General features: G+C 39.6%; 1 protein-coding gene across 2 annotated transcripts in view; it reads left to right on the top strand.

Moving 5' to 3' along the window:
* The window catches only part of HYDIN (HYDIN axonemal central pair apparatus protein), a 348,607-nt gene that overhangs the window by 166,247 nt on the left and 167,136 nt on the right, over positions 1-15,224 (top strand). For both annotated transcript variants that reach the window (XM_068527442.1, XM_068527441.1), the window contains exons 21-22: positions 3,186-3,329; positions 12,966-13,279. In XM_068527442.1, the coding sequence (XP_068383543.1) occupies positions 3,186-3,329; positions 12,966-13,279 (458 nt within the window). The remainder of the gene's footprint in view (positions 1-3,185; positions 3,330-12,965; positions 13,280-15,224) is intronic.

Raw genomic sequence — 15,224 nt, 5'->3', positions numbered from 1 at the left:
AACAGTGAGAATAGTCCCTCCCTGATGAACTTCACAACCAACTGGGAAGACCAAGCATTAAGGAAGATCCCATGGTGTGATCTGTGCTGTCACATGAAAGGAGTGGGTGTGGCAGTGCCTAACCAGTCATGGGGGAACCAACCAGGGTTCCTTCTGTTAACGGAGGCTAGCAGGAGAATGTTCAAGACCATTTGTTCAGGTGTATTCTATATATATTGTTCATATTAAATAAACATCTGGATAAGGTGCTCTGCCAGGAGATGAATAAGGGAACTTATAGGCTAGTACGGGAGGTGAGATGTACAAGTTCAATTCAAATCAACAAATAATTTTTGAGCACCTGCAGTGTATTAGACAGTAAAGACACAGCAAAAACCCTAACCTAACAAACTGGTGGGGAATGTAGACACTGAAGAAGTAGGATAAAAGTTTCAGTTACAGGATGCTAAACTAACTGTGACAATCTCCATGAGACATATAAAATGAAAATACTACCAGAACTCCTTCTACAGTTATTAAGCTTTCATTGCTGTTTTAAATTCTTCCTTTTTTAAGTAATCAGGAAAGATATTTACTGGCAACAGCTGTGCCAAATTTGGTTGCATCATATTCTCTCTAAATGTAGCCATTCAGAGAACATTCAGTGAAGATTTATTGAATAGCTATTCTGTGCAAGACATTACAGTATATGATAAATATGCAGCTTAGTTTCCTATTAGATTTTTTTTCCAAAGTACATAAACACTCATAAAAATGTGTGGGTAGTGTTCCTTTTCTTCTGTTTATATCCTTTAGCCTTGTTTTTTTTTAAAGCATATTCTTGTTTAAATGTCTATTGTTTGAATTTATCACTAGAATAATAAATAGCATAATAAATAAATAGCAAATATTTTGAATATGACAGTGACTTGTTGAATTTAAAAAATGAATTGAGTCATTACACCCTATTTGTTTTTGCCCTTCTCTCCTTCCTCCCAAATATCACAAGTTTGAAATCTGTCCTACTACTGTATTTTTCATTGTTCATTTCCTGCTCACATTTTACTCCATATCAGGGACAATGAAGAAATGCGACTTCATTACCCAGGGTGTGCAGGAGACCTGTCTTGGTACACCCAATTATCCATCTGTCTCTTTGTTTTTGGCTCAGGGCAGTGTATCTGATTTAGTACCTTAGACTTTAATGATACCAAGCCTGCCTATGGGAAGAATTTTTCTATAACCGTTTCCTCAGATTTGATCTGCTGTATAACTATTGTACCATTCATAAGCCACAGAGATGAAACCACATCTCTGTGGAATTGAAAAGGTCAAATGAAACTAGCAGTCAGTTTGCTTCATGAAGTCCAGAAGCAAATCCTGTCTCCTGATATTTGACGAGACAAACAAGCCAGAGAGAAAGGGTCATTTTTAAAATAGAACGGGTTCTCTGTGCATCGACTCTTTCTCATCACTAACCTCTAAATGGCCTCTTGCCAAAACCAACTGAGTGTGGCTTCTTCACTTCAAAGCTACCTGCAGTGACACAGCAGCCTGGGGGGAAGGTCGAAAGTGCTGCTTCATCCCTCCCCAAACTGTAGTATGAAATCTACAAGTGCGAGGTGAACCGAGTACCTATATTACCATGTTAGAGGGAGGGGGACAGTGGCAGCTTCTCATGGTAAGTGCCAGACCGAACCTCCGAAAGAACTTTGGGAGTGCACAAGGGGCTAATGAGGTACAACCGATGCAGGTGGCTCAAGCCAACTTTATGGACTGAATGTTTGTGTCCCCCCAAAATTCATACACCAAAGCCCTAATTCCTTATATGATCATGTTGTAAGTGGGGGCTTTGGGAAGGGATAAGGTCATGGAGGTGGAACCCTCATGAATGGGATTAGTGCCCTTACAAGAAGAGACAAGAGAGATGATCTTTCTCTCAGGCATGTGAGGACACGGTGAGAAGACAACTATCTACAAACCAAGAAGTGGGCTCTCACCAGGCACTGGATGTGCTGGCACCTTGATCTTCGACTTCCCAGCCTCCAGAACTATGAGATGTCAATGGCTGTTGTTTAAACCACTCAGTCTGTGATATTCGTTATAGCAGCCTGAACTGACTAAGACACCATGGACACTGGTCACCCAAGCTCGCTCAGAGCCAGTGGCTCTAGGAACCACAGTGGAAGAAAGACTATGCTGGACAAAGAAGGAGAGGCAGCGGCAGAGCAAAACATGGAATCAGGAGGACTTAACTGAAATTGGAACAGGGAGAAAAGCAAATCAAAGCAAAGGGGCCTGGGAAAAATAGGCTAGAGTTGTTGGAAGAGCCAGGGAATGGGAGGGAGATTCTTTTTGGAGGCCAGAGACTGAGGTTTCCGTACTGATATTAAAGGACCCCCTTTCCAAGGCACACAATGAACAATGTGGATCCCAATGTCAGAATGAGAAAAATCCAGTCTGACCAGAAACTTCCAGCTTAAGATCCATTTATGATGCTTTCTCCAGTTGAAAAATGAAATTTGATCTAACAGAGTGAACGATGCTTCTAAATCAACTCTCCCAGTGTTATCAGGAAAATTTACAGGAAATAGTTATGAGCGTTTGTCAATATAGCAAGATAAGTATATTTGCAAATTGGGTATTTTAAGCATGAACAGAATATTGTGTAAGGAAAAAATGTTTTATTCATTGTAATGATACATGGGTTCTTCCATAAGATATCACTAATTTATTAAACTTTGTTTTATGATGCTGTGGAAACTTCTGTAGTAACAGTTCTACCCAGAAGCATGGCTTATATAGGGTTTTTAAAACCAGGCAACAAGAAAGTAAGAAAATCTAATCTGTCTTCTGGCTTAAGTAGGATCTCTTCTAGTGAAATAGATACACAGATACATAGATACATAGAAAATATCTATACCTATATCTACATCTATATTAATCCCTTGTAGAGATTTAGATAAATCATTTGGAATGTATGGTGGACTACTGAGAAGTGAACCTATGTAATATATAGATACATATTATCTATATCTTGATAGATAGATACATGACAGATAGATATAATATAAATCCATACATCTATAGATATAAATAGAGAGAATGCTAATTCTGCTGTTAACAATGAATATCAGACATTTGTTGCTAAAGGCTTACTGTGTTTACCATAAGTTGGTTTGTTTCCTCTTTTCTATTTTTTGCAGAAACCTAACACTATCCTGGAACCTGATTACCAGCCCTTGGTCATGAAGAACATTTCCACCCTGCCTGTGAACGTGTTGCTCTCAACAAGTGGACCCTTCTTTATCTGCAAGGCTGATAAATCCCCACTGCCCTCAATTCCTGAGGTAACTGGGCAGAGGGTGTCCTAACTCCTAGGGGGGTGCTGTGTGTGTGATAAAAGAAGAGAATAGTATTGGTACACTGCCTAATTTCAGTCGAGAAAAATATAAAGAATCCAGGAAACAGAGAGGAAAACTCTAAAATGAGTCATAATATCAATAAATTCTGATATCAACTGGTAGGAAAACCATTATTAACAATGTGAGAGCTTCTTGCTCATTATTATGACCCTTTCCTTCCTGCCCATTATAACGAAGCTCAACTTTAGAAAACAGTGACTTCCCACTAATGAGAGGAAAGATCTTTTAATCCCCCTCAAGTCTGACTAAAACTCAAATTTGACCAAAACTCAAAGCCCCAACCCTAAACCAGCCAGCCCATCTCCAGACAGTGAGAAATGTGAACCAGGCTGAAGCAGGAGGCTGTGAGCTCCCCTGGCCACCAGTCTGGGGCAGGATGCAGTGTTCTCTGAACATTCCCACAAGATCATCCCCGTGATCCTTGGCCGGGCATGAGGACACCAGTAGGAATGGCTGGGCCTGGGGGCAGGTGGCACTGCAGAGCGGTAGGGAAGGAGGATTGAAGGAGAGACCACCCCACACCCCACGGTGTTTGGCCTCCCAGTCCAGGGAGATAGCTAATGGAGAAGTGACATAGAGGAGGAAGTGAGGGCAGGCAGCAATCGCAGGATCTCAGAAGAGGGAGCCTGGGACTTAAGGACATCTGCTGTGAGCCACACTCGGGGAGACGGATCTTTGTGGAAGACGGGGGACAGAGCCACTTAGTGAGAGCGTGTCGCAGACAGTACTGCACCGCCACCCTCCCCTGCCCTTCCTTCCTCACTGATTCTTTAGTGGGTCTCATTCAAACATGATTTGGGGGAAAAAAAATAGCTAAGATCTTTGAACAGAGAAATCAAAGGAGGAGATGATCATAAGCAAGAGGCAGATGAAAACCTCCTGCAAGGGAACCTATGCAAGGAAGAAAACCCACAGTACAAACAGGGAGTTCTCTACAGTCTCAGAGAAATTACAGATGATAGGACCTGTCTTTAAAAAGAGCTCAAGGACAAGATACAGGTGTTCAAAGAGGAGGTGAAGAGTGAACTCAAGAGCAGAGGAAAACAAATGGATGAGAAAATGAAAATTCAGGTGTGAGCAGCTTTCTCTGTCTGGGTGGGAGGTTAGACCCACTCTTGTCCCTCCTGAAATCTTAATAAAAGTAGAAATGTTCAACAGGAAAGACACCCAGAGCAATAAAATAAAAGGGCAAGAGGAGGGTATAACCAAATAATGAGAGATTTAAAACAAATTCTAGAAGATAGAATGAGGAAGGGAGTGGGTGGACAAAAAGGCACAAAGACCTGAAGCGTAGAAAATTCACCAGTGAAGCAGCAAAGAAGTGGGAGTCGTTCAGCCCAAGTAGCCTGGGCTTAGAGGCAGCGAGTGGAGCAGAGGGCTGAAAACAGAGGGATTCTGTGTGCACCGGACAGCTGTGCCCACTGACCCCACTCAAAAGACTTGGGCAGCTGGCTCTTATCCCAAGACATAAAGATAAATGCTCTTCCCCAGAGAAACTCATCAAAACGGGGAAATTTAATGTTTCCTGTGTCAGTGTCGATACCCCAGAATAATCCCTGGTGTCTGAGTCGTGTGCATCGCCTGATCGTCCCCTCTCTGCCCCAAAAACCTGTTCCATAGACCTGCTGTGCTACAAGAATTGAGAAATTGTGACCTCAGTATTGTTGGGATGCCAGGGTGGGTCAGGAACTACTGTTTCTTGTGATAGCTCTTGTAGTACATTTTGACCTTTTATATTATTTGCACATATAACTTTAATAAAAAGCATACATATAATTTTAAAAATAAAGAACTTCTACAAATCAACAGGAAACATACCAACAACCCAATAGAAAAATAGGCAAAGGAAATGAACAGAGAGTTCACAGCAAGAAAAAGAAAATAGCTTTTAAATATATGAGAATATGCCCAACTTTACTCATGTTAGAAAAAATGCAAATTAAAATTACTATGAAACACATTTTTTTTCCTATAAGATTGGCAAAGAGCAAAAATTAGATAATGCTCTGTGTTAGGGACAGCATGTGGAAACAGGCATCCCCTAAGATGTTGGAGAAGTGTACATTGGAAGATAGTATGGCAGTAGCAGTCAACAGTTTCTTTTTTTTTTTAGTCATCAATTTTATACACATCAGTGTATACATGTCAATCCCAATCGCCCAATTCATCACACCACCACCCCCAGCCCCCCACAGCTTTCCCCCCTTGGTGTCCATACGTCTGTTCTCTACATCTGTGTCTCAACTTCTGCCCTGCAAACCGGCTCATCTGTACCATTTTTCTAGGTTCCACATACATGTGTTAATATACGATATTTGTTCTTCTCTTTCTGACTTACTTCACTCTGTATGACAGTCTCTAGATCTATCCACGTCTCAACAAATGACCCAATTTCGTTCCTTTTTATGGCTGAGTAATATTCCATTGTATACATGTACCACATCTTCTTTATCCATTCGTCTGTCGATGGGCAATTAGGTTGCTTCCATGACCTGGCTCTTGTAAATACTGCTGCAATGAACATTGGGGTGCATGTGTCTTTTTGAATTACGGTTTTCTCTGGGTATATGCCCAGTAGTGGGATTGCTCACATGGATAGATCATATGGCTCATAGATCATATGGTAATTATATTTTTAGTTTTTTAAGGAACCTCCATAGTGGCTGTATCAATTTACATTCCCACCAACAGTGCAGGAGGGTCCCCTTTTCTCCACACCCTCTCCAGCATTTGTTGTTAGTAGATTTTCTGATGATGCCCATTCTAACTGGTGTGAGGTGACCCCTCATTGTAGTTTTGATTTGCATTTCTCTAATAATTAGTGATGTTGAGCAGCTTTTCATGTGCCTCTTGGCCATCTGTATGTCTTCTTTGGAGAAATGTCTATTTAGGTCTTCTGCCCGTTTTTGGATTGGGTTGTTTGTTTTTTTAATATTGAGCTGCATGAGCTGTTTATATATTTTGGAGATTAATCCTTTGTCCGTTGATTCGTTTCCAAATATTTTCTCCCATTCTGAGGGTTGTCTTTTCGTCTTGTTTATGGTTTCCTTTGCTGTGCAAAAGCTTTGAAGTTTCATTAGGTCCCATTTGTTTATTTTTGTTTTTATTTCCATTTCTCTAGGAGGTGGATCAAATAAGATCTTGCTGTGATTTATGTCAAAGAGTGTTCTTCCTATGTTTTCCTCTAAGAGTTTTATAGTCTCCAGTCGTACATTTAGGTCTCTAATCCATTTTGAGTTTATTTTTGTGTATGGTGTTTGGGAGTGTTCTAATTTCATTCTTTTACATGTAGCTGTCCAGTTTTCCCAGCACCACTTATTGAAGAGGCTGTCTTTTCTCATTGTATATCCTTGCCTCCTTTGTCATAGATTAGTTGACCATAGGTGCGTGGGTTTATCTCTGGGCTTTCTATCTTGTTCCATTGATCTATATTCCTGTTTTTGTGCACATACCATATTGTCTTGATTACTGTAGCTTTGTAGTATAGTCTGAAGTCAAGGAGTCTGATTCCTCCAGCTCCGTTTTTTTCCCTCAAGACTGCTTTGGCTATTCGGGGTCTTTTGTGTCTCCATACAAATTTTAAGATTTTTTGTTCTAGTTCTGTAAAAAATGCTATTTTTAATTTGATAGGGATTGCATTGAATCTGTAGATTGCTTTGGGTAGTATAGTCATTTTCACAACATTGATTCTTCCAATCCAGGAACATGGTATATCTCTCTCCATCTGTTGGTATCATCTTTAATTTCTTTCATCAGTGTCTTATAGTTTCTGCATACAGGTCTTTTGTCTCCCTAGGTAGGTTTATTCCTAGGTATTTTATTCTTTATGTTGCAGTGGTAAATGGGAGTGTTGCCTTAATTTCTCTTTCAGATTTTTTCATCATTAGTGTATAGGAATGCAAGAGATTTCTGTGCATTCATTTTGTATCCTGCAACTTTACCAAATTCATTGATTAGCTCTAGTAGTTTTCTGGTGGCATCTTTAGGATTCTCTATGTATAGTATCATGTCATCTGCAGACAGTGACACTTTTACTTCTTCTTTTCCAATTTCTATTCCTTTTATTTCTTTTCCTTCTCTGATTGCCGTGGCTAGGACTTCCAAAACTATATTGAATAATAGTGGTGAGAGTGGACATCCTTGTCTTGTTCCTGATCTTAGAGGAAATGCTTTCAGGTTTTCACCATTGAAAATGATGTTTGCTGTGGGTTTGTCGTATATGGCCTTTATTATGTTGAGGTAGGTTCCCTCTATGCCCACTTCCTGGAGAGTTTTGATCATAAATGGGTGTTGAATTTTGTCAAAAGCTTTTTCTGCCTCTACTGAGATGATCATATGGTTTTTATTCTTCAATTTGTTAATATGGTGTATCACATTGATTGATTTGCATATATTGAAGAATCCTTGCATCCCTGGGATAAATCCCACTTGATCGTGGTGTATGATCCTTTTAATGTGCTGTTGGATTCTGTTTGCTAGTATTTTGTTGAGGATTTTTGCATCTGTATTCATCAGTGATATTGGTCTGTAATTTTCTTTTTTTGTAGTATCTTTGTCTGGTTTTGGTATCAGGGTGATGGTGGCCTCATAGAATGAGTTTGGGAGTGTTCCTTCCTCTGCAATTTTTTGGAAGCGTTTGAGAAGGATGGGTGTTAGCTCTTCTCTAAATGTTTGATAGAATTCACCTGTGAAGCCATCTGGTCCTGGACTTTTGTTTGTTGGAAGATTTTTAATCACAGTTTCAATTTCATTACTTGTGATTGGTCTGTTCATATTTTCTATTTCTTCCTGGTTCAGTCTTGGAAGGTTATACCTTTCTAAGAATTTGTCCATTTCTTCCAGGTTGTCCATTTTATTGGCATAGAGTTGCTTGTAGTAGTCTCCTAGGATGCTTTGTATTTCTGCGGTGTCTGTTGTAACTTCTCCTTTTTCATTTCAATTTTATTGATTTGAGTCCTCTCCTTCTCCTTCTTGATGAGTCTGGCTAATGGTTTATCAATTTTGTTTATCTTCTCAAAGAACCAGCTTTTAGTTTTATTGATCTTTGCTATTGTTTTCTTTGTTTCTATTTCATTTATTTCTGCTCTGATCTTTATGATTTCTTGCCTTCTGCTAACTTTGGGTTTTGTTTGTTCTTCTTTCTCTAGTTCCTTTAGGTGTAAGGTTAGATTGTTTATTTGAGATTTTTCTTGTTTCTTGAGGTAGGCTTGTATAGCTATAAACTTCCCTCTTAGAACTGCTTTTGCTGCATTTGGGTCGTCGTTTTTTCATTGTCATTTGTCTCTAGGTATTTTTTAATTTCCTCTTTGATTTCTTCAGTGATCTCTTGGTTATTTAATAACGTATTGTTTAGCCTCCATGTGTTTGTGTTTTTTATGTTTTTTTCCCTGAAATTCATTTCTAATCTCATAGCGTTGTGGTCAGAAAAGATGCTTGATATGATTTCCATTTTCTTAAATTTACTGAGGCTTGATTTGTGACCCAAGATGTGATCTATCCTGGAGAATGTTCTGTGTGCACTTGAGAAGAAAGTGTAATCTGCTGTTTTGGGATGGAATGTCCGATAAATATCAATTAAATCTATCTGGTCTATTGTGTCATTTAAAGCTTCTGTTTCCTTATTTATTTTCATTTTGGATGATCTGTCCATTGGTGTAAGTGAGGTGTTAAAGTCCCCCACTATTATTGTGTTACCGTCGATTTCCTCTTTTATAGCTGTTAGCAGTTGCCTTATGTATTGAGGTGCTCCTATGTTGGGTGCATGTATATTTATAATTGTTATATCTTCTTCTTGGATTGATCCCTTGATCATTATGTAGTGTCCTTCCTTGTCTCTTGTAACATTCTTTATTTTAAAGTCTATTTTATCTGATATGAGTATTGCTACTCCAGCTTTCTTTTGATTTCCATTTGCATGGAATATCTTTTTCCATCCCCTCACTTTCAGTCTATATGTGTCTCTAGCTCTGAAGCGGGTCTCTTGTAGACAGCATATATATGGGTCTTGTCTTTGTATCCATTCAGCAAGTCTGTGTCTTTTGGTTGGAGCATTTAATCCATTCACGTTTAAGGTAATTATCGATATGTATGTTCCTATGACCATTTTCTTAATTGTTTTGGGTTTGTTTTTGTAGGTCCTTTTCTTCTCTTGTGTTTCCCAGTTAGAGAAGTTCCTTTAGTATTTGTTGTAGAGCTGGTTTGGTGGTGCTGAATTCTTTTAGCTTTTGCTTGTCTGTAAAGCTTTTGATTTCTGCATCGAATCTGAATGAGATCCTTGCTGGTTAGAGTAATCTTGGTTGTAGGTTCTTCCCTTTCACCAGTTTAAGTATATCATGCCACTCCCTTCTGGTCTGTAGAGTTTCTGCTGAGAAATCAGCTGTTAACCTTATGGGAGTTCCCTTGTTGTTATTTGTCATTTTTCCGTTGCTGCTTTCAATAATTTTTCTTTGTCTTTAATTTTTACCAATTTGATTACTATGTGTCTCGGCGTGTTTCTCCTTGGGTTTATCCCGTATGGGACTCTCTGTGCTTCCTGGACTTGGGTGGCTATTTCCTTTCCCATGTTAGGGAAGTTTTCGACTATAATCTCTTCAAATATTTTCTCTGGTCCTTTCTCTCTCTCTTCTCCTTCTGGGACCCCTATAATGCGAATGTTGTTGCGTTTAATGTTGTCCCAGAGGTCTCTTAGGCTGTCTTCATTTCTTTTCATTCTTTTTTCTTTATTCTGTTCCACAGCAGTGAATTCCACCATTCTGTCTTCCAGGTCACTTATCCATTCTTCTGCCTCAGTTATTCTGCTATTGATTCCTTCTAGTGTATTTTTCATTTCAGTTATTTTATTGTTCATCTCTGTTTGTTTGTTCTTTAATTCTTCTAGATGTTTGTTTAACATTTCTTGCATCTTCTCGATCTTTGCCTCCATTCTTCTTCCGAGGTCCTGGATCATCTTCACTATGATTATTCTGAATTCTTTTTCTGGAAGGTTGCCTATCTCCACTTCATTTAGTTGTTTTTCTGGGGTTTTATCTTGTTCCTTCATCTGGTACATAGCCCTCTGCCTTTTCATCTTGTCTATCTTTTTGTGAATGTGGTTTTTGTTCCACAGGCTGCAGGATTGTAGTTCTTCTTGCTTCTGCTGTCTGCCCTCTGGTGGATGAGGGTATCCAAGGGGCTTGTGCAAGTTTCCTGATGCCATCAACGTTTTAAATTCCCCTACCCTTTGACCTAGTCATTCCACTCCTAGGAATTTATCCTATAGACATAGACACAATATACAAGGATATTCATTGCAACATTGATTATAAGAACAAAAGACTGGGAGCCAATATCTATCAATAGGAGATTGGTTAAATAAATGATGGCAGAATTCAATGATGGAATAAAATGCAGTTGTTAAAAAGAGTGAGGCAACTCCATATGCACTGATTAATTATCCCCCAGTGGAAAAAGCAAAGTGCAGAACAGGATTGCCTATGTGTAAACAATAACACATATATGAACGTGGGTTTATATTCATGCATTATCTTTCTATTCATACAAGGACAGATAAGATACTTGTGTAACCTTGGTTACCACAGGGGAGGGGAACAGTTGGCTTGAGGGGAGGGGAGATGGGCACAAGGGTAACATGCTTTTCATTGTCCTATCTATTCAAAAATAAAAATGAAATATTTAAAAAAAAAATAAGGCCACACCTTGTCCTGGGACAAAATGATATAGAATATTCAACAGGGAAACATACCTTAGTGAAGTTACCAGTCTTATTGATGTCCAAAGAATTCTGTGGCTTCTAAGCAGTAAAGAGGAGACCCACCAAGGGAGGATTTTAGACTAACCTTGGACTTCTCCACACTTTTTGATCAATTCTCTTGATCATAAAGGGATTGTAGTAATAATTGGCATTTATATACCATACACTACGTGTTAGGCACTGCTCTGAACGCATCACAAATATATTAACTCATTTCATCCTCTTAAAAAAAGTTAGGTACTATTATTGCCCCTGTTTTACAGATGGAGAAACTGGGGGCTAGGAAGGCCAAGGAAGTTTGCCCAAGTTCACAGAGCTAGTAACTGGCAGAGCGAGGATTTGAACCCAAGCAGTCTGGCTCCAGAGTCCACGATCTTACAATTAATATCTCTTGTATAAGAAATTTTCTTCAGTTTTTTGTTAATTCAAACATGATTTTTTAAAATAAATTAGTCTAATTCCATTTTTGTAAAAGTTTATTTATCTATCTGTCATGTTTGGACTAATGTTTTACCAAATGTGAACTCTGAGAAATAATATCTCGTGAAGTTTTGGATGAATTTCTAACTTCTTCTTTGTGCTTTTGTATATAATATAAAATTTTGTGGATATGTATCATTTCCACAAAACAGCAAAGTCATTCCTCTGGGGGAAAAAATGTTTAAGTCAATCTCCAAGATACTTAAACACCAAGCATTGCGATGCCTAGTGCTGCAGATACCATGGTCTACAAGAATGACTTCTAAATTGTGGCAAGTCACCTGGGCCAAGGGGCCGGTGAGCCTTTCAGAGGGGATTAGCCAACTGAGGAGTCATTACCCTCTCTCTGACTCTTGAATCGGGTGATTGGCTTTATCAACGGAAACCATCTGATCATGTCACTGAAGTGCACAGTTAAATACCTGAACCTTCAAGCTCAGTGGAGAGGAAAGTGCTCTGTAAACAGATTTGTTGCTGTTCGCATTCTTCCTGACTGCCTCAGGGCACTTTCTGCAAAACCAGGAGGTGGCTTTCATGCCGATTAAATGTGGGGATTAAGCGATTCCTAAAAAAGCCAACTCAGAGCCAGGCTTTCTATGGGAAGGTGTTTCTGTGGCCTTGGCATCAAGGAACACATGGGGATTTGAATCAAAGAGAGAAAAGAACAAACACAATCTACCGAGCAAACTCTGTACAGCTCTGGAGTGTCATTTTAAGTTGAATAGAAAACAGCGGAAAGTGGATACCACTATGCTGAAGAGTTAGAATTGAAGACGTTAGAAAAGAAATTAAGTTACCTAATCCATCCCTTTCTGGGTCATCCTCTACAGAGCCCCTCCACCATGGGGTCCTTTAGAAAGCCTTTTTAAAATTTTCTTAAGCAAAGGACTTTTCCCAGTTATCTAGGAAGAGCGTTTTACAATCTAATTTATTTTCAGTTAAGAATATTTCATAATAGTTATTCATTGCAGATTTTCCTTTTACAACTCCTCAGTCCTTACAATCTCACAACGCTTATCAACATCTCTTTTTTCAAATCATTTTTCTTGCTTTCATTTTCAACTATTAAAAAATATATATGTGTGTAAGTGCATAGAGATAGATAGATATCGATAGCGATGTACTAGCTGTTTGACTATGTAAAGTGTGGATACATAGTTATGGATAAAGTGTATATATACGTATTTCCTAATAATCTGTGTGTCTGTATGTATATGTATGTGTGTGTGCATATAAATATATATATAAATAACTTTGGTTGTCCTATTTCATGTCTCAGGTTGGAAATGCACAGTATGGAGGTTGGTAATTCCCCATTATCTTGTTTGTAGCCTATTAAACTGGAGATCGGTGAAGAAAAAGACCTGCTGGTCAAATTCAATCCTTCCTATAAAAACGATTTGAATACCTGGGTGGCAGAAGAAGTTCTAGAAATCAAGTATGTGGAGCACCCTCAAGTGGACAGCCTGCACCTGCGTGGAGAAGTGAATTACCCCAACCTCACCTTTGAGACCATGGAGCTGGATTTTGGCTGTATCCTGAACGATACTGAGGTGATCCGCTACATCACAATCACCAACTGCAGCCCCCTGGTTGTGAAGTTTCGCTGGTTCTTCCTGGTGGATGATGAGGAAAATCAGATAAGGTACCAACTAGCGTGGCGATCCTGCAGAGCTCTCCCCTGCTCTTCATTTTTTTCTCCTTCGGGCTTTGCACTTGGTTTCCTGTATTCTGAGTACTGGTCTTTCATGAATACTTTCACTTCCAACAACTAATCATTGACAGAAGGAACAAAGAGCCATGGTTCATCCTAGGTTTCCAAACAGGAAAAGCAGATAAAACATCTTTGAAAGCCCCAATTGCCACCAAATTAACAAAGTGACATCCCTAAGCCTGCTCTAATTTTGAATCTAGTGGTTGGATCATTAGAAATTTATCACTAAAAATAGTCTTCATAGAGTTTCCTTAATAAGCATTTCAAACCCAAAGCACAAATTGAGTAGGATGATACATGAGATGTGTGCTGCCCTGAGCTCTACCTTCTGCATATTTCAGTGGGTTCCATTATGGCCCATATAGGTACGTATGTATATAGATATATATACTTACGTACAAAATAGTGGGAGGTGGTGAGTGCCGGAAGGGAAAAGCTGTCTTTACAATATTTGGGTTTAGAAGTGTCTCTCCTGTTCCATTAGAAGCTAAAGCCAACTTAATTTGGAAAACACTCCCTCAAAGACCTAGGAACAGCCTATTTCAGTCAAGCCTCAGTAACAGTTTCATGTGGGTCAAAAGCCATGTTGTTGGCCAGGATGAATGGGCTTGTGCGTATTTCCTTATTGGATGTTTGGACAGCTCAGTTTTCAACACCTGAATTTTGAATGGCCATTCTTAAGTGGGAAAGCCTCATGTTATTTCTCGGCTGGTCGATGCTTCCTGTACACAATCCTCATCTTGTGTATGATAGCCATCCTTTCCTTTCCCGTGCCTGTTTCCATGGTAACTGTGGCTTGCTCTGGATGTCTTCCATAAACATCTGATGATGACCCAGTGTAGCACCGAAGCTGGTTCTGGGCCTGAGTGATGGAGCCTGCTCATTAGGTGCCAATGACTGTTCAGGTTTGGGATGAAATTCTGTAGATGGTGAACATTTAAAATAATTATGGAAAACTCAGCCAACCTGACCTAATGAGTTTCGAACACCAGATTGTGTGAAGTTATTCTGATGGAACACAGCTAAATGAGTTTTTTCTATCTGGGAGCAAGGGACATGCTTTATTTATTTTTTTATTTTCGAGAGGCCATTTCCATAATTAAAATGATGACATTTTGGAAATGTTCTTGGCCAGTACTGGAGATGATACACTTAATTTTTCATTGGCTTAAGCACTCATTTAACCGTTTTTTTCCTTTCTTCTTTATCTTCTAATACCTTGATACTGAGCCTCTGCTTATATTTCATTTGTTCATTCATTCAGAGAGTCACTCAGAAACCATTTGATAAGTGACTCTTACGCACCAGATAATGGGTGAGGTATCAGGGATACAGAAGTGAATAAGACATGATCACTGGACTGAGGTTATTGGGGAAACAGATGTGTAACCCATGACACATGATAGTGCCAGCCTCTGAGGGATGCCGGGGGAATGAATGCTCACAGGAGTCAGAGAAGGCTGCACTGAGAGGCACAGTTAAATGCTCCAGATGGAGAAGCAGGGAAACATTCTCAGTAACAGGAATAGCATGTATATAAGTTTGGATTCATGGATTCTGTTGCAAGTGACAAGAAACCTGACCCTAAGTAAAAATGAAAAGCAGGGACTTCCCTGGTGGTGCAGTGGTTAAGAATCTGCCTGCCAACGCAGGCGACATGGGTTTGAGCCCTGATCCAGGAAGATCCCACATGCTGCAGAGCAACTAAGCCCGTGCGCCACAACTACTGAGCCTGCGCTCTAGGGCCTGCGAGCCACAACTACTGAGCCCGCACACCTAGAACCCATGCTCCGCAACAAGAGAAGCCACCGCAATGAGAAGCCCGCGCACCGCAACGAAGAGTAGCTCCCGCTCACCACAACTAAAGAAAGCCTGC

This window comes from Eschrichtius robustus, chromosome 19 (genome assembly GCF_028021215.1).
Source record: "Eschrichtius robustus isolate mEscRob2 chromosome 19, mEscRob2.pri, whole genome shotgun sequence".
NCBI lineage: Eukaryota > Metazoa > Chordata > Mammalia > Artiodactyla > Eschrichtiidae > Eschrichtius > Eschrichtius robustus.
This window is presented reverse-complemented; position numbering and strand designations above follow the sequence as displayed.